Source organism: Lissotriton helveticus, chromosome 11 (genome assembly GCF_964261635.1).
Source record: "Lissotriton helveticus chromosome 11, aLisHel1.1, whole genome shotgun sequence".
Classification (NCBI taxonomy): domain Eukaryota; kingdom Metazoa; phylum Chordata; class Amphibia; order Caudata; family Salamandridae; genus Lissotriton; species Lissotriton helveticus.
Window position 1 is genome coordinate 538,143,985 of NC_136072.1, and position 24,872 is coordinate 538,168,856.

Here is a 24,872-nt window from a genome sequence, read left to right on the forward strand (position 1 = left end):
AAGTCACTAACAAACATGGTGATGTGTTTGCGCACATTGGAAGCCCTTTTCAAAGGGTAACTGGCCAACTTTCAGTGGTTTATTTCTGTATTTGGCTGTTAAATTAGTACTAATGAGGTGAAATCTTTGACCAGACAGTACTACCAAGTAAAAAACATGTCAAAATAATTAACTTATACTAGTGAAAATGTGCTGCATTATACTGCATAATTAGTCTTTGATGCTCCCCTGACACAAAATTCCATTGGTCCTGATCACATACTCAATCATTGTGTGGCAACCTATGTTATACAGTGTTTATTACAATTTTAGAATAATGCCCTACATATTCACATTGCTTTCTGTTACATGCTGGGACCGTAAAACCACATAAATACATGTCACTATTATGCACTGCACCATCCTGGATTCAATTGTGTTACTCTGTTCTCATACAGACATCTTCGGGGATCACATTAACCAAGTTTCATAATGTGAAGATGTGTGTCCCATCAATTAGTTTAATGTGCATTTATTTAACACCTCATTACTCACTTGTATGCGTGAGCATTATTTTAAGTGCAGTTGCTGAACGTGTAAATACAACAAAATACTTATCAAATATTGTGCTGTTTTTAGCAAAGCTGTTGACTTTGCGACCCCAAGGTACAGGATCACAGCTGCCTTACTTTTCATGACACGTCAACTGTCATGTAAATGAAGACAGCCTGGAAACGCAAAAAAACCCCAAAGTTGCTCTTCCAGGCCATCTTCATTCTTAAGTACTTAAAGAGGCATTTGCGCCCTCCTGGGACTGCCGCCATGGACCCACAGTTTAAAGACCTCCGCCCTAAGGCCAGGGCGGGAGCTCCCATCACATGCTGCAACTGCAGGGTTTTGCCCATTGTCATTCTATATGTGACAATGGGCTGCGATAATCTGTGCTGGGCTGCGCAGAGGCTGCAGCAGCCTCTTAAATTCGGATCAGGAGAGCCAGCCCGAACACTGGTGGGGGGTAAAAAATGGCTCACATCAAGCCTCGTGCCAAGGCTCATGTTTGGGTGGGCCAGGCTCATGTTTGGGTGGGCCGGGCCCACCCGGCCCACCGTCTAGAACCGGGCCTGTATGATACAGACAATAGGAACAATAGATCATGGGGTACCAGGCATAGCAGAGAACGAGAGTGACATCAAGAGCTGCAGGTCACAGGGGAAGAGGTAGGGTGGAATAAATTAGGTGTAGAGCACGAGGACAGACCATCAGGCAAGAAGGATACTGATCCGAGGATAGCTGATGGGGTTGAGAAAGATTGCAGTTTCTGAGAGTCTAAAGCACGACAAGTTGACAGAATTCAGAGGATCAGCCCATAGACTTGTGCCTCGAAAAAGCACTGGAGTAAAAGTTGTTGAGCAGAGGACGGTGCGAAAGATGAACAGAGTGGGATTCCCAGACTCTGGAATTTGGGGCTCCTGTTGGGACATGCTAGGCTAAAGAACATAGGCGGAAGGTTTGAGTATAGAACATGCAGTAGACACTGACAGCTGAGGACCGCAGCATGCTGTAGGGTAGAGGTATGGTACCTGGGAGGGGTATGTAGAGTATGGACAAATGCGGGGCATAGCACAATGTGGCAGTGTAGTGACACAAAATAGGGGATATCGAGCATGGAGTAGAGCATGGCACGGTATGGAGTTTAGGAGAAAGAGTTGGCTTATAGAACATGTTGTAGGTTACATGTAGAGAGAATACCTGTCAAGCCGGGGATAGGTTGAGAGCACTGTACTGCTTGAGAGAGAACTGGTGGGGTACTAAGTAGAGGCGAGAGAGTTAGTGCACCAGGTGTTATGGGTTAGTGATATCAACCATGGCCAGGGTGTGTATGCAGCATTGATCGCACTTTCACTCCAGAGAATCTTGCCTAAGACCTTTCAAATATAGACTTGGAGAAAGATCTTCCTCTTCTCGACTGAAATATGCAAGATATATATATTTATTCAGTCCTGACTTTGACTCGCTGATTTTGTTTTGAGTGTGCCCGGACATAGGAAAAAATATAGTATAACTCAGCCATGCAAAAGAGAGCTGATCCTGTATGAACATTCAACCATTGCCATTTCTCTGAGATCAGAAGGCAACCCTCTGTGACTTGAGGCTAGTCTGTTTTCAGATTGATTCCACTAATTAATGGGTGAGACTGTATTCTTCTTTATAGATATGAGTGTGCTGCTCCTGATGGCTGTGGGTGTGCATGATTTTTTATTCCTGATAACTATGTGAGTGATATTCCAGATGACTGTGAATATGCTGTCCTAAAGGGTGGCAGTGAGGGTGCTGTTTCTGATGGCTGTTTCTGATGGCTGTTCCTGATGGCTGTGAGTGTACAGCTCCTCTTGGGTGTTAGCATGCTGTCCCAGATGTGTGAGTGCTGCTATTAATGGCTGCAAGTGTATTGTTCTTGATGGCTCTGACTGCTCTGTTCCTAGCAGTTCTAAGTGCTTTTCTTGATGGCTGTGTGTGTGTGTGGTGGACCTACTGACTGTAAGCATGCTATGCCTATTCGACATGACTGCTATCTATAGTTCCTTATAGCTGTGAGTTGTTGTGCCTGATGTATGTTTGGGTCTGTTTGAGAACGTCTGAACATGCTATTCCAGGTTGTTTTTGAGTGTTTTTCTTGATGGTCTTGATGTTCATTCAGGTTAAATGCCTGATGGTTGTGGGTGGTCAGTTACTGTTGGATGTAAGCCTGGTGTTCCCAATAGATAAATGAGTGCTGTCCTTGCTGGGTGCAAATGGTCTGTGAGTGTGTTGCTTATGAAGGATGTAAGTGTATGGTTCTTGCTGGCTGTTGTTCCCTATGGCTGAGAGAGTGCATGTATCTGAGTGCCATGGGAACAGATTGGTTGACACGCTAGGAACAGTGCTTAATTTGTGTCAGTGGTTGCAGGTATGGCCCACCAGGACTCATTTTTGGGGACCGGCGCTTGTTTTTCCTCATCAGACTTTGACCCAGAGCAAAAAATAGAGAAAAACACAAAAGGATGAAAGTAGTTGGAAGAGAAAGATAGAAAAATACTGACAAAGGGCAAAAGCAAGTATGAAAAAGAACATTTAAGTGTGAAATAAAGAGGCAGGGACTGTCTGCTTGAGGGTTAAAGAGGCATGAGGTGGCATCAAGACTACATAGCCTTGGTATTTGGCACCCTGACCTTGGATAGCACTGGCTGCAAGCTTCTGAGCAAAACTGTGGGTCCCAGCACTTGTTAATTTATGAATAAAGAACTGGGTAGGAAGTATGGCTTCACTGTATGTCAAAATATCAAGATAAATGTTATAGACCTGAACTTATATTGACTCCTAAATATTTTCTACCAAAATATCATTAAGGTATCAAGAGGAAGGTCTAGATTTACTATTCTTAATTTCTTGTCTTATTTACCTTGACAGTATCAACAATCCAAAAATGAGAGCAGTAGTGGCTCCCCACGACCACACAAGTTTTATTACATATAAATCAAAGTACAGTGCTAAACCTTCCTAAAGGGCTTACCGCTCACGCACTCCAACCTTCTTGTGAATCAATTCTTAACAATGCAGGGAGTGCTACTAAATATCAAAAGAGCACTTGAGTGATTCAATTATATCATTATTTAATTAATCATCAACCACATGGTGGTTATCACAAGCTTTTCCACACATGCACAGGAGAGAGTTTGAGAGCTTTGACAGAAATATGTTTATCCCCAATGAAGTCCTCTTGGTGGGATGAAAAGCATTGGCTGGGCTGGATTGTTGTATGATACAAATAAAATTATTTTCAAGATTCAAGATTATGGCTCTCCTATATCTATGGATTGAAGGAAGAGCTTTCCGTTTGGATGGACTGATTGATGCTTAGTTCAATGATCATATAATTGAATCACTCACATGCTTTATTGATATTTAGTAGTGCTCCCTGCACTGTTGAAAATTGTCTTGCAAATATTTTGGGAGCCGATGTTGTGGAGTTGAAGTAACTGCAGAACAACATAAAAACTCAACATTTTAGTAAAACACCATGCTATATGGGGTACAGGAGAACATTGGAAGACAGGCAGGGATGACCGGGGTACGAACATTTTCTTATCATGTTCCTTTTTTCCAGAATGGGTTGAATGCTTTGCATTTGGCGTCCAAGGAGGGCCATGTCAAAATGGTGACTGAACTTTTGCACAAGGAAATCATTCTGGAAACCACAACCAAGGTAAGCAACAAGTGAGATGAGGGGTAGAAAGGGGTTTGAAAAAAACAAGGATAATGCACTGATACCAGGAGACAGGGAATCATGAGAGCAGGGCATGACCATGAGTTCGAAAAAAGACACCCAAAGATACATGTACAAAAGAATGCTCCTCTCTAACAAAAGAGACAAACGCATATGAGGCATTAGGAATGACTTGCCCTGATTACCTAGACGGGCCCAGTTGCAGCAAAAGAACAACACGGTAAAATACATTGCAAGACAAATAAAAAGAAGAACAATTATCAGCAAAATTCTGAGCGAGTACCACAATTTCGGTTGGTGTGTACTATAGGGTAAAACAGATGTGGTAAGATAATTCAGTACTACGAGTAATTAAAACAGATTTTACAGGACATCAGTAGCTCGTGTATAGATGAGCTAAATGTTCTGTAAATCTTTGAGGCAACTGCATCGAAACCATTGTCTGTACCATAAAAAACACACAGAAAGGGCAGTGATGTGAATCGAGCAGAGCGGCTGCTAACTTCCCCAAAGCAAGAGGTTACAAAATGGCCCTCAAAAACCAGAAAAATGTTAAAGCAGACAAATCACATACAAAGAGTAAAGGGTGCTGAGCCTAACTCAAAAACAGGTAGCAAGAATATCAGTAAACATTATCAGCATTGCTGGAGTTCTACGCATGGAATCGCAGATACTGCAACTAAATGACAGGAGTGTTGCAAAGCAGGGCTTCGTCCAGCCATAGTGAATGCACATATATCAAAAAAGTAAAACTCACAGGAAGTCCAGGAAATGCTAGACTTAAATGGACTCAGGAGTGAAACACTGAAAAGCTGGAAGAAGTCATGTATAATATACACGACGAAAATAGCTGTCCCGAAACTAAGAATGATCCAAATAGAATTGAATTATTCTGGGCACAGAAAATAGTTATCCTAGCCACATGCAAAGTCAGCACTGTAGCATATTGACAGAACCCACCAGGGACGGGGCATCGAACGCAGCCACTGGTAAATTAATAAGAAAGCAGAATTGTAGAAGCACATTTGGCAGGAAACACCTACAGAGGACTGTAGAAGAGTTTGTTTCATGGCGGCCCCAAAATTCAGAAAATGTAATGATAAATTAAACAAACGATGGAGGTAGAGCGGATCAAATTAATCAGAAGCAACCCACAGTTCTTCTCGGGAACAAGTAATCAGTTACACATATTCTACATACTCACACCTCGCAGGGGCCAATGGGAGACAATCACTGGTCTCATATTTCAGGTAAACCCTGCCACTTTCCACAAGTGGCCTGTGGCCAGAGGAGCTAGCTTGCTTCTCTGAGTGGAGCAATTGGAATTGATACTAAATTGTTTTAGTGATGTGGAAACAGTAAATCTCGACCTAGGGTAGTTTCTGGGTCAGGATATAGTCCAAAGAAATCTAGCCTCTCTAGCCCTCAGCCGGGTTCTGTTTGTGGAAGGGACTGTTCCCAAGGAGGCAGAATTGAACAAATTCCATGAAGGACACTAATTTCTGGTAATAACCAAATCGGTCATACATTAGTAGTTGTTGAGCTCAGTACCAAATGAAGACACAGAGATAAAGAGAAGTTATTCCAAACAAGCAAACAGAAACAATCAAGGGAGAGGATGCAAGCGCAAGTGAAGGGTAAAGACAAGTACACAAAGAGAGACAAAAATACGAGGCAAGGTAGCGCACATGCCAATGAAAGACTGCCAAAAGTACAATGAAATGTATGATGTAGGAGTACAATGAAAAGAGAGACAAGGGGACATAGGAGTACAAGAAAAAGGAGAGAGGAGTGAAAAGGACAGTGGTACATGGAAAGAGAAATAGAAAAGGGGTGCAAGCAGAAGCCAGACAATTATAATGAAAGACACAAAGTACGTGGAAAGAGAAGTTAGGTACAAAGTAAGATGGATATAAGAAACGGTAAATAAAAGTACAAGGAACGTGAGACACAAGTACAGCATAATCACTGCTCATGACCAGGGAAAGACTGTCAAAAATAAAAGTAAATGCTAGGTGTACGAGCAAAGGGAGAGACAGTTACCAGGAAAGACAGAAGTACATGACAAAAGAGCAGCAAGTACAAAGAAGGACATTAGTACAAAAAAGCAAAAGATATAGAGGAGAAGAAAGGAGTTAAAGTAAAAAGATCAGTACAACGAAAAATAATAGTACAGGGAAAAGAAAAAAGTACAATGGCAGATAGCACAAGAAAAGATGGACACAATTAGAAGGCAATTGAAGGTCACGACATGGATAGACTGAAAAAAGTACAAGACAAAATTAAATTAAAAGGTCAAAGACACAGGTGTGTTGATAGAGATGACGACATAGAAGGCAAACACGGAAATACAATAAAAGATAAAGACAAGTACAAGAAAAGATAAGGCAAGAAAAGAGGGATAAAAAATGTAAGAAATAGAAAAAGGGAAACCGAGAGAGAAATTCGAGACAGAAAGAAGTGCAAGAACAAGCAACTGCAACAAAAGTGCAATAATAACAGCAGTTCAAAGAAAGGGAAAGGACAGTACAGGGAGGGACAAAAGTAATGAAACATGTACAAGGAAAGACTGCAGAACAAAGAACAAGAGAGGTGAAACTTAAGACACAATTGAAAGGAAAGATAAACATACAAAGAAAAATGGCCTCAAGAGCAGTGCGACAAAAGATCGGAGAAACACACAAACAGAAAATATCCAAAGAAAGAGAGGCAGATGATGAAGGATAGAAAACACGTACATGGAAATATGACTGTCTCATGAGGTAGAGGAATCAAAGGCCACAGATTGATAGACTTCTTTTCCAAGGAGATAGAGACAGGGAAAGTAAAGCGTGTCAAAGACTTTGATTCTGATCTGTCTGACTTGTCATGCTCTGTTTTAGAAAGGAAACACAGCACTGCACATCGCCGCCCTGGCGGGGCAGGAGGAGGTTGTGCGAGAACTTGTGAACTATGGGGCCAACGTCAACTCGCAGTCTCAGGTAAGAGAAATGTTTGTATTCGGCACACAAGCCCTTAGCTGTTAGTCACCCTATCAATGGTTAATAACACAGGCACACAGCCACCTGCATGACACAACCTTGTGTGTCTGTAACAAAGGAACACGTTTTCATCTTTAGATCTGTACAAACATATCTATAACACAAACACACACACACACACACACCCTCCACGCACATCTTTACTCACCTGTAACACTGAAATATATAATTGTCAGTCACAACTGTGCAATCAACAGTAAGGACACCCCAACTGATCTTTTATGTGGCCAAGGAATAGGGGTATAATGACAATAACCTAAACACTCCCCCATACCCATTTAGTTTAATTTAACATTGTGTTCGGATGCACTTTGAGACAAAAACACAAAAACGAATATAGAAAATGATACTTTTATTTTCACATCCAATTAGTCAGTTTTAATAATCACATTGCATTTACTGTGTCCCCTGATGTTTCCTGAAGTGCATACTCGATGCTTTTCAATCAAAAAGGCTTAATTTGACCTCAATGGTGGCTGTATGGATTCTCCTTGTATGTGTTTTGTTATCCTGGGGCTGATTTTGAGCTTGGCAGCGACAGAGTATCCTCTCGGCCAAACTGAAGGCCCGCCCACCTGATTTACAGACGTGTGGACCATAAGTATGTCAGCACTTGGAGACTTCTCCGTCTTCGTCGCTGACATACTCCTCCGATGGCCCAAAGGAGTAAGGACTCTACCGAGTTAGAGTAGGCGATTGTATGGTCAGTTTTTACTCTCCCATACTGCCATAAAAAAGGCAGTCGAACACAGGGGCGTAATACAGGCCCAGCATCCCCAGCTGTAGGAGGCCCCCTCAGCACAATACCCAGGTCCGAGCGGAGCAAAAAGAAAACGAGAAAGGGGTAAAGGAGCAGTGATGAGAGGCATCTAAGGGTCATATTGAAACAACACATGATGCAAGGTTATTTTTCCGCCCCCCCTGGTGATGTGAGGAGATAGAAGATCCAAAGAAAAGAAAAAGAGACGTAGGCATATTATGTTGTTGAGTAGGGTGCCTGTGTGCGTTCGGTAGTATTGTCTGGTCTGAGTGTTTAGGGTGGGAGGCAAAGGGACATGGGGGAAACTGGAACGTGCAAGAAGGAGAGAAGAAGATGTAACAAAGGGCAAAATGGACTGTCAAGAGCCAAACTAATTAAAGCCAATGTATACAATGCTTGACACCCCCCCCCCCCCCCCCCCCCGGCGCTTTTTCTCCTTCCTCTTTCCCCATGTGTTCTTCACCCAGCACCATGTAAATATGCTCTTTATTTTCAATAAAAAATTACGGAATTTAAAAAAAGAAACAACACATGATGAGCGAGGCCAGCAGAGTATTAAACAGAATTCATACTGGACAAGAAGCAAACAGTGCACACAGGTGACAGAGGGGTGTGCACTGGGAGGGGCAGGGACGGTTTCTCAAAGAAGCCACACACCATGCGCAAATGGACAGGCAGCTACAGACATAGGTGACAGGCAGCTTCAGTGGGGAGTCCACACTGGGGCCCCTCTGTAAAGGAAAGGGATGGTGTCTCGCAGAATACATGGTCAGACAGTGCACACAGGTGACAGGAGGATTCAGTGGGGGTGCACACTGGTGTCTGTTTGTGAGGGCAGGGACAGCGCCTTGCAGAGGACACACACAGGGACACGCAGCTTCTGTTGGGGGTTCACACTGGGGACCCTCTGAGAGCAGGGACGGTGTCTCGTAGAGGACACGCACAGTGCACACAGGGACAGGGAGCTTCAGTGGGTTGCACATTGGGGCCCCTCTGTGAGGGGAGAGATGGTGTCTCACAGAGGACACGTACAGTGCTCTCAGGTGAGAGACAGCCTCGGTGGGGTGCACACCTGGGGCCTGTCTGAGGGCAGGGACAGTGTCTTGCAGCCGACACTCACAGTGCACACAGGTGACAGGCAGCTCCAGTCGGGTGCACACTGGGGCCTGTCTGTGGAGCAGGGATGGTGTCTTGCAGCGGACACTCACAGTGCTCACAGGGATAGAGAGCTTCAATGGGGTGCACACTGGGACCTGTCTATGAGGGCAGGGACGGTGTCTCAGAGGACACATACAGGGACAGGCAGCTTCAGTGGGGTGCACACTGGGACCTGTTTGTGGGGGCAGGGACGGTGTGTCACAGAGGACACGCACAGTGCTCACAGGTGACAGGCTGCTTTAGTAGGGTGCACACTGGGCCCCTCTGTGAGGGGAGGGATGGTATCTCGCAGAACACATGCACAAACATTGCACACAGGTACAGGGTGCTTCAGTGGAGTGCACACTGGGAGCCCCGGAGTAAGTCCGGAAGGGGGCCCCTCTGTGCATTTTGCAGGGGGGGGGGGTCCTCAAGTTTCATTACACCACTGGTCGAACAACTAGTTTTTACTCTCCATTAGTGGCATAAAAAATGTGGAGCTAAGGGGAATAAAAATGTTTAAATGATCTGCACACTTGGGCGAAAACTCCCATGGTGTGGGAGGGCATTCGTTTTTACTTTTAAAAGCAAAGTTCCGCTTTACAATTTAGTTTTCTGAAAAAGAAAAACATGTTAAAAGTTTGATGGATGGAACCATAATTGTGAATGTATTATCCGTCAAACTTTTTATACAATGACAGAAACCGCTTCAGGCCAACCTCTCATTTCTTTAACCTTTTCTGTCGCCTCATGTAGAAAGACAAGTTAACCACCCCATGAGACTGTGCGTTTGCAGGGTGTGTATTTGCTCTATATAGATTCACTAACCCTCTCTATCCCGTCCTACAGAAAGGCTTTACACCACTCTACATGGCGGCCCAGGAAAATCACCTGGAGGTGGTGAAATACCTATTGGAGAATGGAGCTAATCTGAACGTGGCAACAGAGGTGAGTCAGGTGGGAAGTTAGCAGTAAGACTTTTTCCAATTGTATCTCAAAGATGAGAGTGGTGGATTACGGGCAAAAGCTGCCCCAAGGTGTAATGATAGATCCGTAGGCTGAATGTAAGGGAATAGCTTTATTAGAGATAAAGCATAAGCTATACAGGTGAGTGCCAGGAAGCAGCTGAATACCAAGACCGCTCCAACAAAACTGCCCCACACATAGGAATGATGCACATACAACATTCTAACAATGACTCGTGCATTCTACAATACATAGCACGAGTCTTAAAGGTACATTTTAAATAGAACAACATAACACATCCCCCCCCCTAATCAAAAGAAACAACACTTAAAAAAAATTAAAAATAAAAATAAATAAATCCAACCACGATAAGATTCATTAAGTAACATAGTCCTTAAGCCATGAAGGTAAAACACTAGTTCTTTTCCCATGTCCACGATTGCCACTGTTAGACTTCAATTCACTATTAGAATCCAAATTAACATCACTACCAGCAACCCTTCCTCCCTTCTCACAAACAGACAAATTGACAAAAGAAGAGTCCTGCTCGACTGTATTACTGCTACTTCCAACATCAGCCAACTGGGATTGTAAACAACTATTTTCAAAATGATCTTCAATCCATTCATAATCACTCTGTCTACAACCCTCCTCAGCACACTCCACATTGTCCTGTACAGGATTAATAGCAATACTTTTCATGTTCCATACTTTCCCATCATTCAACCTTACCGCATTCCTTAAGACTTCCATAACTTGTTTCGGCCGACCAAAACAACTCTCACCCTTAGGTACTTTCCAAGGCTTCCTCACACGCACCCAATCCCCAATAGCAATTTGTATATTTTTAGTGCCATGACGATCATCATAAAAACTTTTACTCTTGGCGTGGAGCATATCCAGGTCCTTTTTAGGTCTCGCAGAGAGACCTAATGCCACCCATCCACAAAACTGACTTTTTACGACCCGGATTTGTAGAAGTGCACGTGCTCGTGACCGCGCTTCTATCCCCCTGCCTTGCCCTTCAAAGGCTCCCCTTACCATTTGCTCCTGCCTCCCCGCCCACTGGTTCACACTTCACGGCTGCAGGCCGTGACTCGCATCTCTACTCCCCCCTGGTCTCACATTAAAGGCATCAGCCTCCCACAGGCTTCCCCCTCCCCCCCCCCAACGTCCTCTTTGGCTCCTTAACTTCTGCCCTCTTTCCCCCCTCCCTGTTCCTTTTCGTGTTCTTCAATGGTTTCTCTTGTTTTCTTGCTTCCTGCACTCTTCTCTTATCTTTCCTCTTCCTGCTCACTTTGAAATTTTCATTTCCCCCCTTTTCCTTCCTCCTCTAATTCTCCCTTATGGTGCTTTCCTCAATAGCTAATATTTTCTCCTTGTTTTCCACCCACATTCTCCATTTCTCCTTCCCGCTGCCTGTATTTCACAGCACCTCCTAAGAGGTTGCGGGGAAGAAATGCCGTGTAACATGCTGGCCGCTTCAGCAGGCTTGTGCCGTATTTTTTTTAATCAACACAGCGCCCACTTTTCTGCTGGGTGCTACCATCGAGCCTGCCGTGCCCATCACTAACCTCTAACTAACAATTCAGTGGCATGCTTTATGCTCTGTTCGTGTTTTTTAGCTTGGCGCCCCTTCTCTGTCATGACCCCCCCCCCACCACCACCAACCCGCGGTTGCTGCGCTTCCTCTACTTTTCTCCCCTTCCTCAGCAGAGCGTGTGCGAGCCTTCTTTTTAAAAGGAATTTGTATGGTTTTTTTTTACAGTTACGGAGTGTGTGTGTGTTTACAGGGCAGTGGGTAGCCCCTGACACAGTCTATGCTGAGGGTCCCACTTCTCTGGTGGTAGGACAGCATTGGTAGCGCAGGAGACTCACCCTGGCAGGCTCCATAAGTGCTGCAGCGGCTGTGCTGACACGGCCTCCTTCCTGGCTACCTGCTGGGTTAGGACTTTGCTCTCTCTGGCTGTAGCTACCATGAAGCCTGCTGCGCCCATTACTCAGCTCTAAGTAACACTTCAGTAATTAATTGGTGGCAATCATTTGTCGCTATTGCCTCCCCTCGCGTTCTCCATGTGACTTGCATTTCTGCCCAGCCATCTGTTCCCCAGCTCCAGCACCTCCCCTGCATTGTAAATGCTTGTTCACACCTGAGAGCTGCCTGTTTAGATACATGTTGGCCAGCGAATCCTGCTCAGAGAGCTGTAAAGCCAGCAGGTTTAGTTTGGCATAGGGGAATTGTATCTGAATTCATAAATGGTAGTGTTTCCTGCCATGCGTGTTCTCACGGAATACATTTTTAAATATGCATGGTTTCATTTCATCCTTTACTATGCAGAATCCAGTCTACCAGATGAGTCGTTCTGGGATACATGTTACTGAAAATGCCACTTTGAGAACAGGATTGTAAAAGAAAGAAGGAAACGTGATGTGGTGTTTCAGTACTTTTTGCTAAAACAATGAACTTCGACCCTGCCACTTAAGAACTCCGCACGTTGCTCACTCCCATCGTGCAGTGAAGCAGCTTGTGTCCCCCCCCACTCACTTAGGAAGAACACTTGATACTTCTGCTTAGTGATGTAGGTTTTACTAGAAATACATTTCCCATGTGATTTTTACCAGCACATAGTTTTCTAGGACCGTCTGTTAGAAGAGCTGCTTTGATGCTTTTTCTAATTATGTTCTTTGATTCAGTGGCTTGCCTTCAGGACTATTAAACTGTTAAGGAATGTGGCCATTGACAGAAGATGCCATACAGATTCATCTCAGTCATAATAGCAGTAGTCACGTGTTCCTGTATAGTCCATTTCATATGAAGCAGCCATACTGCTCATGCTCCCTCACAGAAAAATAACGAGATCGAGGCTTGCTTTGATCTCTCTCCCCCACATCAACCGCTAGTGAAAGTCAGTGTTTTTGTAATTAATCATGGCATCATAATAACTACATGAGCCCAATGTCTTCTTGCCACAACTATATAATCAGACTGATAAGACTGGTAATGATTCTTGCTGCCTTTATTTGGGAAAAAATGTGATCATCCTCAGCCTTTCTTTGTAATATTTTGGATTTGATGTTACAGTTTAAATCGCTTTATTGGCATTTTCATATGAAGATGGCAACAGGTAGAGCGCAGCACTGCTGAGTCCCGGCCTCTGTCTCATCTCGGACCCCGACCATCGCCGGAGACTCGACCTCCGGGGCACTCACCCGCCTGTCACCTCTGTGTCAGAGCGCACTCTGCTGTCACCGTCCCTGCACTCTCGTCTCAGTGTCAGACCTCTCTTACTCTCGTCTCAGTGTGTGTCAGACCTCCCCCCTTACTCTCCGCTCTCATCTCAGTGTCAGACCTCTCTCCCCTCTCACTCTCCGCTCTCTCTTCCCTCTCACTCTCGGCTCTCTCCCCTCTCACTCTTCACTCTCTCTTCCCTCTCACTCTCCGCTCTCTCTTCCCACTCTCCGCTCTCTCTCCGCTCTCACTCTCCACTCTCTCTCCCCTCTCACTCTCCACTCTCTCTCCCCTCTCACTCTTCCCCTCTCTCCTCCCCTCTCACTCTCCGCGCTCTCTCCCTCTCACTCTCCCCTCTCACTCTCCCCTCTCTCTCCCCTCTCACTCTCCACTCTCTCTCCCCTCTCACTCTCCACTCTCTCTTCCCTCTCACTCTCCGCTCTCTCTTCCCTCTCTCCACTCTCTCTCCCCTGTCTAGGCTGTCTCTGACTGTCTCCAGTGGCCTCTGTCTGTCTCTGGTCACCCCTCCTCACCATCACACACCCTCACATCCACTCACCCTCACACCCTCACCCACCCTCACACCCTCACCCACCCTCACACCCCCTCACCCTCACACCCTCACACCCTCACACACCCTCACCCTCACACCCCCTCACCCCCTCATCTCACACACCCTCACCCCCTCACAACTCTCTCACCCTCACTCACCCTCACACCCCCTCACCCTCACACCCTTCACCCTCACCCACCCTCACCCCTCCTCACCATCACATACCCTCACATCCTCTCACCCTCACACACCCTCACTCACCCTCACCCACCCTCACACCCTCACCCACCCTCACACCCCCTCACCCTCACACCCCCTCACCCTCACACCCTCACTCACCCTCACCCCCTCATCCTCACACACCCTCACTCACCCTCACACCCTCACCCCCTCACAACCCTCTCACCCTCACACCCCCTCACCCTCACACCCCCTCACCCTCACACACCCTTACCCTCACACCCTCACCCTCACACCCTCACCCTCACACCCCCTCACCCTCACCCCCCTCACCCTCACCCCCTCACCCTCACACACCCTCACTCACCCTCACACACCCTCACTCACCTTCACTCACCTTCACACCCCCTCACTCACCCTCACACCCCCTCACACACCCTCACACACCTTCACACACACTCACCCTCACACCCTCACACCACTCACCCTCACACCCCTCACCCTCACACCCCTCACCCTCACACCCCTCACCCTCACACCCCTCACCCTCACACCCTCACACCCTCACCCACCCTCACTCACCCTCACGACCCTCTCACCCTCACACCCCCTCACCCTCACACCCCCTCACCCTCACACCCCCTCACACCCCCTCACCCACCCTCACCCACCCTCACACACCTTCACACCCCCTCACACACCCACTCACCCTCACACACCCTCACCCTCACACCCCCTCACACCTCACCCTCACACCCCCACACCCTCACCCTCACACCCTCACCCACCCTCACGACCCTCTCACCCTCAAACACCCTCACTCTCACACCCCCTAACCCTCACACACCCTCACCAGCATAGCATAACAAAACCTAGCATAGCATAGCAAAACATAGCATAACAAAACAAAGCATAGGATAGCAAAACCAAACCTAGCATAACAAAACAAGAAATAGCATAGCAAAACACAACAAAGCATAGCATAGCATAACAAAACACAACAAAACATAGCATAACAAAACATAACAAAGCATAGCAAAACAAAACATAGCATAACAATACACAACAAAACATATCATAAGATAAAACATAGCATAACAAAACAAAGCATTGCATAACAAAACATAGCAAAACACAAAGCATAGTATAACAAAACACAGCATACATAACAAAACATAGCATAACAAAGCATATCAAAACATAACATAACTTAGCATAACAAAACACAACAAAACATAGCATAACAAAACACAACATAGCATAGCATAACAAAACAAAGCTTAGTATAGCATAACAAAACATAGCATATCATAGCATAACAAAACATAGCATAATAATCCACATTTGTAAAGCGCACAATCACCCGTAAGGGTCTCTAGGCGCTGGGGGCCGTCGGGAAGATTAAGCAAGCTATTGCCCAGAGTCACATGGTGCTGGGCTAACCTGCCGCCGGAGCCGGGGATCGAACCCTGATCCCCAGATTCCAGCGTCAGTCGCCCTGGCCGCGGCGCCACACCTCTCCAAGCAAAACAAAGCATAGCATAATAAAACAAAACATTGCATAGCATAACAAAACATAGCATAGCATAACAAAGCATAGCATAGCAAAACACAACAAGACATAGCATAACAAAACATAGCATAGCATAACAAAACAAAGCATAGGATAGCAAAACTAAACATAGCATAGCATTACAAAAAAAGCATAGGATAGCAAAAAAAACCATAGCATAACATAACATAACATAACAAAACATAGCATAACAAAACACAACAAAACATAGCATAACAAAACATAGCAAAACACAACAAAACATAGCATAGCTTAACAAAACATAGCATAGCATGACAAAACAAAGCTTAGCATAGCATAACAAAACATAGCATAGCATAGCATGGCATAACAAAACATAGCATAACAAAACATCTATAGGCCCTCCCTCTATCTATCACCCTCCCTCGATCTATCTATCGCCCTCCCTCGATCTATCTATCGCCCTCCCTCGATCTATCTATCGCCCTCCCTCGATCTATCTATCGCCTTCCCTCTATCTATCACCCTCCCTCTATCGCCCTCCCTCGATCTATCTATCGCCCTCCCTCGATCTATCTATCGCCCATACTCACTCTATCTATCTATCGCCCTCACTCACTCTATCTATCTATCGCCCTCACTCTATCTATCTATCGCCCTCACTCTATCTATCTATCGCCCTCACTCTATCTATCTATCGCCCTCACTCTATCTATCTATCGCCCTCACTCTATCTATCTATAGCCCTCTCTCTGTCTATCTATCGCACTCACTCTATCTATCGCTTCACCACAGCATCACTCAGCACCACCACAGCATCACTCAGGGGAAATACAACATTACTAGGCGCTACCACAGCATCACTGAACGCCACAGCATCACTCGACGCCGCCACAACATCACTCAGCACCACCACAGCATCAATCTGTGCAACCAATCAACAACTGGTTCAAATATGTTCTCTCAATGTTTCAAGTTGTATTACAAATGTCACAAAAAGATGTTATTTCACTTCTGTGCTTGGATTTTCGTCACAATAAAATACAATTAACAATATCTTCACAAAAATTATTTACAAAAGTTGAAGCTATTGCCATTATAAATTACAATAACTTTTATTTAAGTATTAATTATTAAAAAATTTAAAAACCATTGTTATTTGTAATATCAATACATCTAAGTCACGTAAATACAACACATATTGCATTACAAATGCTAAAGGTTTCACATTTGCAAAATTTAAACTATTGGCATTGTAAATGACAAAGCTATTAATTTCGCTATTTTCAAAACCAACACATAAATAAAAAATGTGTCATTTACAATACCAATAGTTCAAACTTTCCTAATGCGAGACCTATTGCATTGCAAATGCTTGTTAACTTTAGCAGGAGACCATTGAGTTACTTTCCCTTCCACTAACCAACCCGGGTTAACTTTGCTTCTTGGTAATCTTCCTCTCATCATAACAAATGGAGAAAGACCAACTCCAGTCTGTGGAGTTGTTCTGTAAGACCACACTGCTTTCTGCACCTGAACTTTCCAATCCATTCCTTTGTTGACCGCTGCCTGAATCACCCCCTTGATCACTCTGTTAAACCTTTTAACGGTGCCATTACCGCTAGGGTTGTATAAAGCAGTAGTTTTATGCTTTACCCCACACTTTTGAAAATAATCCTTAGCCATGTGTGACAAAAACTGTACACCATTGTCGGTGAGAATACAATTTGGCAAACCTTCCATAATAAAAATCGTATCTAAAAATTTTAAAACTGAAGGAGTGTCTGCCTTATCTACAAATCTCACGATAGGCCATTTAGTAAATAAATCTATAGCTACTAACCCAAATTCTTTCATGACACCCATAGGTCCGATAATATAAACAGCAACGGTATCCCATGGAAGATCTGGAATCAATCCTTCACTCATGCTTGGTTTTAAAGTTCTGAGAGTCTTATCTGCAGAACTACATACCTTACAATTCCTAACAAATTTTTCCGTATCTCTATCAACTCCAGGCCACCAAAACATGTTTTTAACCACTACTTTGTTCCTTCCGATACCAAAATGTCCTTCATGACATAGCTCCAAAACCTTTTGTCTTAGAGCGGTAGGGGGAATAATTCTATCACCCCTGAAAAGTATGTTTTTCTCAAGAGACAATTCCATCCTGACTTCCCAAAAGGCTCTCAAACCATCCTCAATGAAACACTTCTTAGGCCATCCTTTACAGATATACTCCAGAACCTTCTTAAGTTCCGCATCCTTCTCTTGTTCCACCAACCACTCTTGATTACTAATAGCAGGTGCTCCTGAATCATGTACTAGAGCCACACTAAAAGCGCCCCATGGGTCATCTACACACTCTTCAAGTGGGGAAGGCAACCTAGACAAACAGTCCGCAACAAGATTGTCCCTTCCTGGTAAGTAAACCATTGTATATATATATTCTTTCATGCGCATGGATAACCTAGCCATTCTCGCTGAAGCCCCAGAAATTCCATCAGACGACAAAATCTTCAATAAGGTCGGTGTTCTGTGCGAATGATAACAGGCTTGCCCCAAACAAAAGCTCTGAAGTGTTCCAACGCCCACGCACACGCTAATGCCTCCCTCTCAATGATTGGATACCTCACTTCCGCAGGTGAAAGTGCTCTGGAAGCAAATAAAATGATCTTTTCTCTTCCATTCCTATCCCTTTGCGACAACACCGCCCCCAGACCCTTATCACTAGCATCCGTTGTCAACAAACACTCGGCATTAGGATCAAAACTCGCCAGGGCATTGACATTTTGTAAATCATCTTTGATCTTATCAAATTCTTCCTGACAATTCTTTGTCCAGTCAAACTTCACATTTTTTTGAGTAAATTTTTAATATTGAATGTCTTAGATGCAAAATTACTTACAAATTCCGCACAATATTCAGCCATCCCAAGAAACGCTCTCACCTCTTCTTTAGTACAAGGTGCTCCTGAATTCACAATATTCACAATCAACTCTGGCTTAGGTCTAACCCCTTCCTCACTGATGATGTGACCCAAATAAGACACATTCCTTTGACTAAACTTGCATTTAGATAACTCAACCGTTAGCCCAGCCTCCTCCAACACTTTTAGAACCTGTCTCAACTTACCATCATGCTCCACCTGGTTCTTAGCAGCAATTAAAATATCATCCTGGAAAAATGAGATAATTTCCATGTCTCCCAATAACCTATACATCAGTCGCTGAAAGACAGCTGCAGCTGACGCTAACCCGAACGGCATTCGTCTGAATTGATAGCAACCGAAAGGCGTGATGAAAGCCGTAAGACATCTCAACTCCGGTTCTAATTCCACCTGATGGTATGCAGCCGAAAGGTCTATAGTTGAGAACCAAGAAGCACCTTTTAGCAAGGAAACCATCTCGTTAATCTTAGGCAACGGACATTTCTCCACAACTATGTTATTATTAAGGTGGCGTAAAGTCAATGCATAGCCGGATCTTGCCATTAGGTTTACGTGCAACGATAATAGGACTAATCCACTCTGACGCCTCCACCTCTTCTATGATCCCCTTAGCTAACAGACCCTGTAACTCTTTCTTTACTTCATCCCTGATTAACATTGGAATGGGTCTTACTTTATGAACCTTAGGTACTGCACCAGCCTTAAGTTGAATTTTGTGTTCAAAACCCTGCAATTTCCCCAACACTTCACCAAACACTCCTGGAAATTCTTTGCACAAAACATCACACAACTTATTCTGATCATCCACCACCAACACTTTTTCCTCACTATTAGGGTCAAGGATGATGTTCAAATGTTTCTGATCAAACCACCCCAATACTGATGGTCCAACCTTAGACACATATAATTTTCCTCTTGTGCTCCTTCCTTTGAATAAGAAAGTAAGCCATCTGTAACCTAGCATCTCAATTCTCTTGCCTGTATACCGAACAGGATTAATATCAGACATAAACAATTGATCTCCAATTTTCCCCACACAGGTCTTCTTCCAAAATCTTCATTGACTATAGTGTAGGGAGATCCAGAATCTGCATACACCTCCACAACCACACCGCCTAAGGAAATATTGCATAGAGGTTTGCCCTGTAATGACTCTTCTGATATATTAATTACGTAATTTCCCCTCACATTCTTAACGCACTCAGTTTCTTCTTCATCCTGTTCATTTTCATCTTCATCCCAAATATATTTTACATTACTTCTCTTGCGACACATTTTGCTAAAATGTCCCAACAACCCACATATTGAACATTTCTTCCTCAAGGCAGGACAATTCCTACTGAAAGCTAGGTGTTCCTTACTATCACAGCGATAGCATCTTCGTTCTTCCCTTTTTGGTTCAACTTTTTGGTATCTATTAGGTTGACTCAACCACTTCCCCTGTGAGCTTTGTTGAAATTTATTCTGAGACTTACTTGCGGTTTGTATCTTACAGACCGCACCTGCACTCTTATCCTCCTCTGTTTCCTTTACCACAGAAGAACATCTACCGGACATCTCTGCCTTACTCATAATTGCTAAAACATCATCTAATGGCGCATCGCCATTCACCCATAACCTATCCTGTAACGTAGAATTATTGTTATGCATAACCAATTGGTCTCTTATTAATTCATCATGCAAATCTCTGAAATTGCAGTCAATAGCTAGTTTCTTCAAGTCGTCCACCCAGTCATCAACAGTCTCTTGCTTCGTTTGTTTCCTTTGGAAAAATGTATGTCTCGTCACGCCAATACAAACTTTGGGTGCGAAATATCTGTCCAAATCTTTATTACAATTCTCAAAAACATCCAAATTCGAGACTTCAATTTTGCTCATACGCGAATGTGTTTTTAAACCAATTGGGCCCAATGAATGTAACAAAAGTCTTTTCTTTTGTTCTGGCTTCATCTTTTTCCCCTCATCTACTGCTTCAATATAGTTTATAAAATATTCTTTCCATTCAATCCATTTAATAACCGGCTTGGTACCAGTTGCCCAAAATGGTTCTGGAGCATTTACTGTAAAATTCTGTTGAGCCATTTCTACTCTTGTACCTTCGCTTGTGTCACCTTGGTCCATAACACAATATTCCTTGTTCAAAAACTGCACATTACACCTTTCTCTCTACGTATGCTGTATAATATAAAACATTTTTTTTTTAAAACTCCTTCCCGACTACCTCACCTGTATATTTCAAATCCCCCAAAAATGTTTAATATGTCTCTTAAAATATTTCCGATTGCATCCCAATATCGCTAATAAATCCACATATACGATATTGTAAAAAAAAAAAAAAACTGAAATCACCGCAGAACTTCTCTTCAATTACACGTTGCTCCGGTGGAAATGCCGAAGGAAAGTACAATTCAAAATGTCCTCCACGTAAGGTCACGTTGCGCGACCTCGCGTAATTGCGTCCTTTCCTCTAATTGTAAGATCTTCTGGTGTTCTAAGGAGACTTCCGCCTCACGCGCTATTGCTCGAACGCAGCCCGTGCCGAATCTTGCTCACAATTAAAAGATGCCGCCGACAGGAATTCAACAGACACAGAGCTACAAGGCAATTTCTCATTGAAAGGTATGTCGATCCTTTACCTTCCACAACGATGCACCGGTGTCTTGATAACGTCCTTTTCCACAAGAGATACAGCTTCCCAACGACTTGCGGTTGATTTCCTCAAAAACTACAAAAATAGAAATAGTCTGATTTTGAAAAATTACATGGGCTCAAATCCGTCGTCCATCGTCGCTAATTGTAATGATAGATCCGTAGGCTGAATGTAAGGGAATAGCTTTATTAGAGATAAAGCTTAAGCTATACAGGTGAGTGCCAGGAAGCAGCTGAATACCAAGACCGCTCCAACAAAACTGCCCCACACATAGGAATGATGCACATACAACATTCTAACAATGACTCGTGCATTCTACAATACATAGCATGAGTCTTAAAGGTACATTTTAAATAGAACAACATAACACAAGGGCAAACAAATTCTAACTTGTCCCACATATTACAGGAGAGGAGCTTGACATTTTACTGTCCTAACGGATTCTATTGAAAACATGCACAGGCACTCCATTCCCTCAATGGAACTAGTATTTTCATATATACTAGGATACATCCCAGGAGTGTAAGGAGGTCGTTTAGACCCTGGTGGAGGCCAATCAACCCTTTTAGGAGACCCTGCCAAAACAGAAGTTTATTTTATTTTTTATGAAAAAAATAGACTTGATGCCTTGTATTGTGGACACAGGAAGGCAAATTGTGATAGTCAGCGGTACAAAAGTGTGATAGTCACCCTGCTCTTTAATAGGGCAGGAAAAACCTAATTGTGATCTGGTGATCCCTTTGCGAATGGGCTACCAGGCCAAAGGATTTTACTGGTAGTGCCAGCCGAGGCTCTGCCAATGGAATCCTGGCACTTCACTCAACCCTAAAAAGAGCTGGGGAACCTCAAATGTGGTGGGTGGGAGCAGCACTAATTTACAGCAGTGTCCCTGACCTGTAAAATTCTAAATAAGGCCCTAAGTGCACTGATTACTAAAGTGGCACACTTTTCTTTTTTTTATGGGAGTTGCCCTTCTGAGCCACACCAGGGCTATTTCTCACAAGAGAAAATCCCTAACCATAAATGATTAGGTCTTCCATAAGAACTTGTCTCAACATTCTTCCTCTCTGTCTCTTTCACCTGTAAACTCTATTATTCGTAATGTTTCCTCCTTTGTCTGCCTCCTTTCTGTTTCCTGATTCGCTTGTCCCCTCTTTTGCTGGAAACCTTATCTTCTGGCTTCTCTTCTTTTGGTCAACTTCTGTTCTTGCTCGCTACTTCCTTTTTTTACTCCTTCTCCTCCCTACTCTTTCCTAACTTATTTTTTTCTGTCTATTCCTTCCCTCATCTTTTCCTTTTTGTCTCAAACATCCAGTGTTGCCTCTTTTCTGTTTTCTCTTTTTCCTATGTAGTGGTTTTCCCATATTCCATTAACTGTTTCCTCTTTCCAGTCTCAACCTACGCGATCTCATCTTTCCCTATCTCACTTTCTTTCTTCTCTTGTTTTCTCCTTCTGCTTTCTTCTGTCCTCCTGGCTGTCAGCTTCACAGTGTCTCTTCCCCCTTATTCTTGTCTTTCCTGACCTCATAATCTCATTGATAAATAATTCCTTTTTTGTTCCGTCTCTATATCCATGATTTTTCGCCTCTGTTGTGTTTTCTATTTCTTTTTCTTTCCTCCTTCTGTGTCACTTATATTTACATTTCTTTATTTTCTGCTCTACGATCTTCCTTCGCTTTCTCTCAGTGTCACTAGTTCATGTTCTCTCTGTCTCTCCCATCTTACTAGCCCCAATTTACTTTTCCACTACCTTTTCTGCCTTTCACCCTCCCCTTTAATCCTGTTTCTGCTAATTTAATGATCATGCTCTTTCTGTTTCCTCCCTCAGGATGGCTTCACACCGTTGGCAGTTGCATTGCAGCAAGGCCACGAAAACGTTGTTGCCCATCTGATAAACTACGGCACCAAGGGAAAGGTGCGCCTGCCTGCCCTGCACATAGCAGCCCGCAATGACGACACGCGAACAGCAGCAGTGCTCCTGCAGAACGACCCCAATGCAGACGTCCTCTCTAAGGTGCGCCTTGTGAGACCATTACCCACCAAGGGTAGTTTCAGACTGAGTCTAATGTGTACTGGAGGAGGCCATGTCGTCTCTGTGTGGGGGTGATCCAGATAGACCTATTTGTGTGTGGAGGCTGGTCTCGGATACAGGGCTGGATTTTCCTCTGTCTTGGATCAGGTTGAATCTGCCTATGTGCAGTGACATCTCATGTGTAAGACTGATTCTATATCACGAGTGGGTGGAGAACCAGGGTCCCAGAACCATAGTCTCCACTCTGCGTGGTCTATTTGTCAAAAGCAATCAGTGACATTTATAAACCACAATGTCCTTGGTGGACCCCAGAGCTGATGCCTCATTGGACAGTGATCCCCCATCATCCCCTTTTGTATCACTTTGTTTGCCCTAAGTTGGCAGGGTATGCTCAGACGTGAGTCCCTTGCTCACTTTGCCACTGGATTTAAGATAGCCTGGCTGATGAGGATTATGAATCCGAAACCCCTCCCAGGATGCTTGTTTCCGGTCGAGGAAAGGCATGGCTTGGCAGTTCGGGCTGGACTGTTCCCATGAGGCACAGGGTCAGACTGATTTGCATCTGGCCATGTCTGAACTGGGGTGGCAGAGTGAGCTAAAGAATATTGATGGATTAAACCCAGATCAGTTGACTGAGGGTGAGTGTTTGATTTCATCAAGCGCTCTGTCCATCATCCCCTTTTGTATTGCTTTGTTCGCCCTAAGTTGGCAGGGTATGCTCAGACGTGAGTCCCTTGCTCACTTTGCCACAGGATTCAAGATAGCCTGGCTGATGAGGATTATGAATCCGAAACCTGTCCCAGGATGCTTGTTTCTGGTCCAGGGAAGGCATGGCTTGGCAGTTCGGGCTGGACTGTTCCCATTCGGCCAGGGTCAGACTGATTTGCATATGGCCATGTCTGAACTGGGGTGGCAGAGTGAGCTAAAGAATGGTGATGGATTAAACCCAGATCAGTTGACTGGGGGTGAGTGTTTGATTTGCTCAAGCGCTCCGTCCATCATCCCCTTTTGTATCATTGGACAGTGAGGCAGGGCACATTTGAATGACTGAGTGATTTGACCAAAAGTCATTGTACCTTTTATTTCCGGGCACTGGTTCAAATGTAACATCAGTGAAGGGTGGAAGGGGCACATATATACCAGTATTTACAAGGTCTAACATACCTGGGCAAAAAGATAGCGTGCTATATGATTTTCCAGTGCCTTAGCTAAAAGAGTGGTTGTGTGCCATTGAAATTTATTATAAGTTTGGGTGGAGGAGTGCTATTGATTAGAGGTGGTGTTTAAGCAGTGAACTAAAATATAGATATGTTCTATGATGAACAGTGCTTGATCACCTCCCATGAGGACTTTATGCAGGACTCCACGTCTCATTAGAAATTAATTCTCCACAACTATTTAACATAATTGGCATAACAGAGTCTTTTGAGCCATTACAGAAAAACACTACAATGTCACTTCCCTTAAATCTACAGAACTGCTTTGGTTCTGCTGCTAGCCATGTTTATAAATTCTACAGAGGGATTTTCCCAATGCCTTCCCAGACCAAGAGAAAGTTAACCTGGGAATAAGAGGTTCTCCTCTGTCTCCTTGTACA

At 44.1% G+C, this 24,872-nt stretch overlaps 1 protein-coding gene across 3 annotated transcripts in view; it reads left to right on the top strand.

Moving 5' to 3' along the window:
* ANK1 (ankyrin 1) overlaps positions 1 to 24,872 on the top strand; it is a 1,318,767-nt gene that overhangs the window by 384,117 nt on the left and 909,778 nt on the right. For all 3 annotated transcript variants that reach the window (XM_078666235.1, XM_078666236.1, XM_078666234.1), the window contains 4 exons: positions 4,124 to 4,222; positions 7,126 to 7,224; positions 10,031 to 10,129; positions 23,072 to 23,257. In XM_078666235.1, coding sequence (XP_078522361.1) covers positions 4,124 to 4,222; positions 7,126 to 7,224; positions 10,031 to 10,129; positions 23,072 to 23,257 — 483 coding nt within the window. The remainder of the gene's footprint in view (positions 1 to 4,123; positions 4,223 to 7,125; positions 7,225 to 10,030; positions 10,130 to 23,071; positions 23,258 to 24,872) is intronic.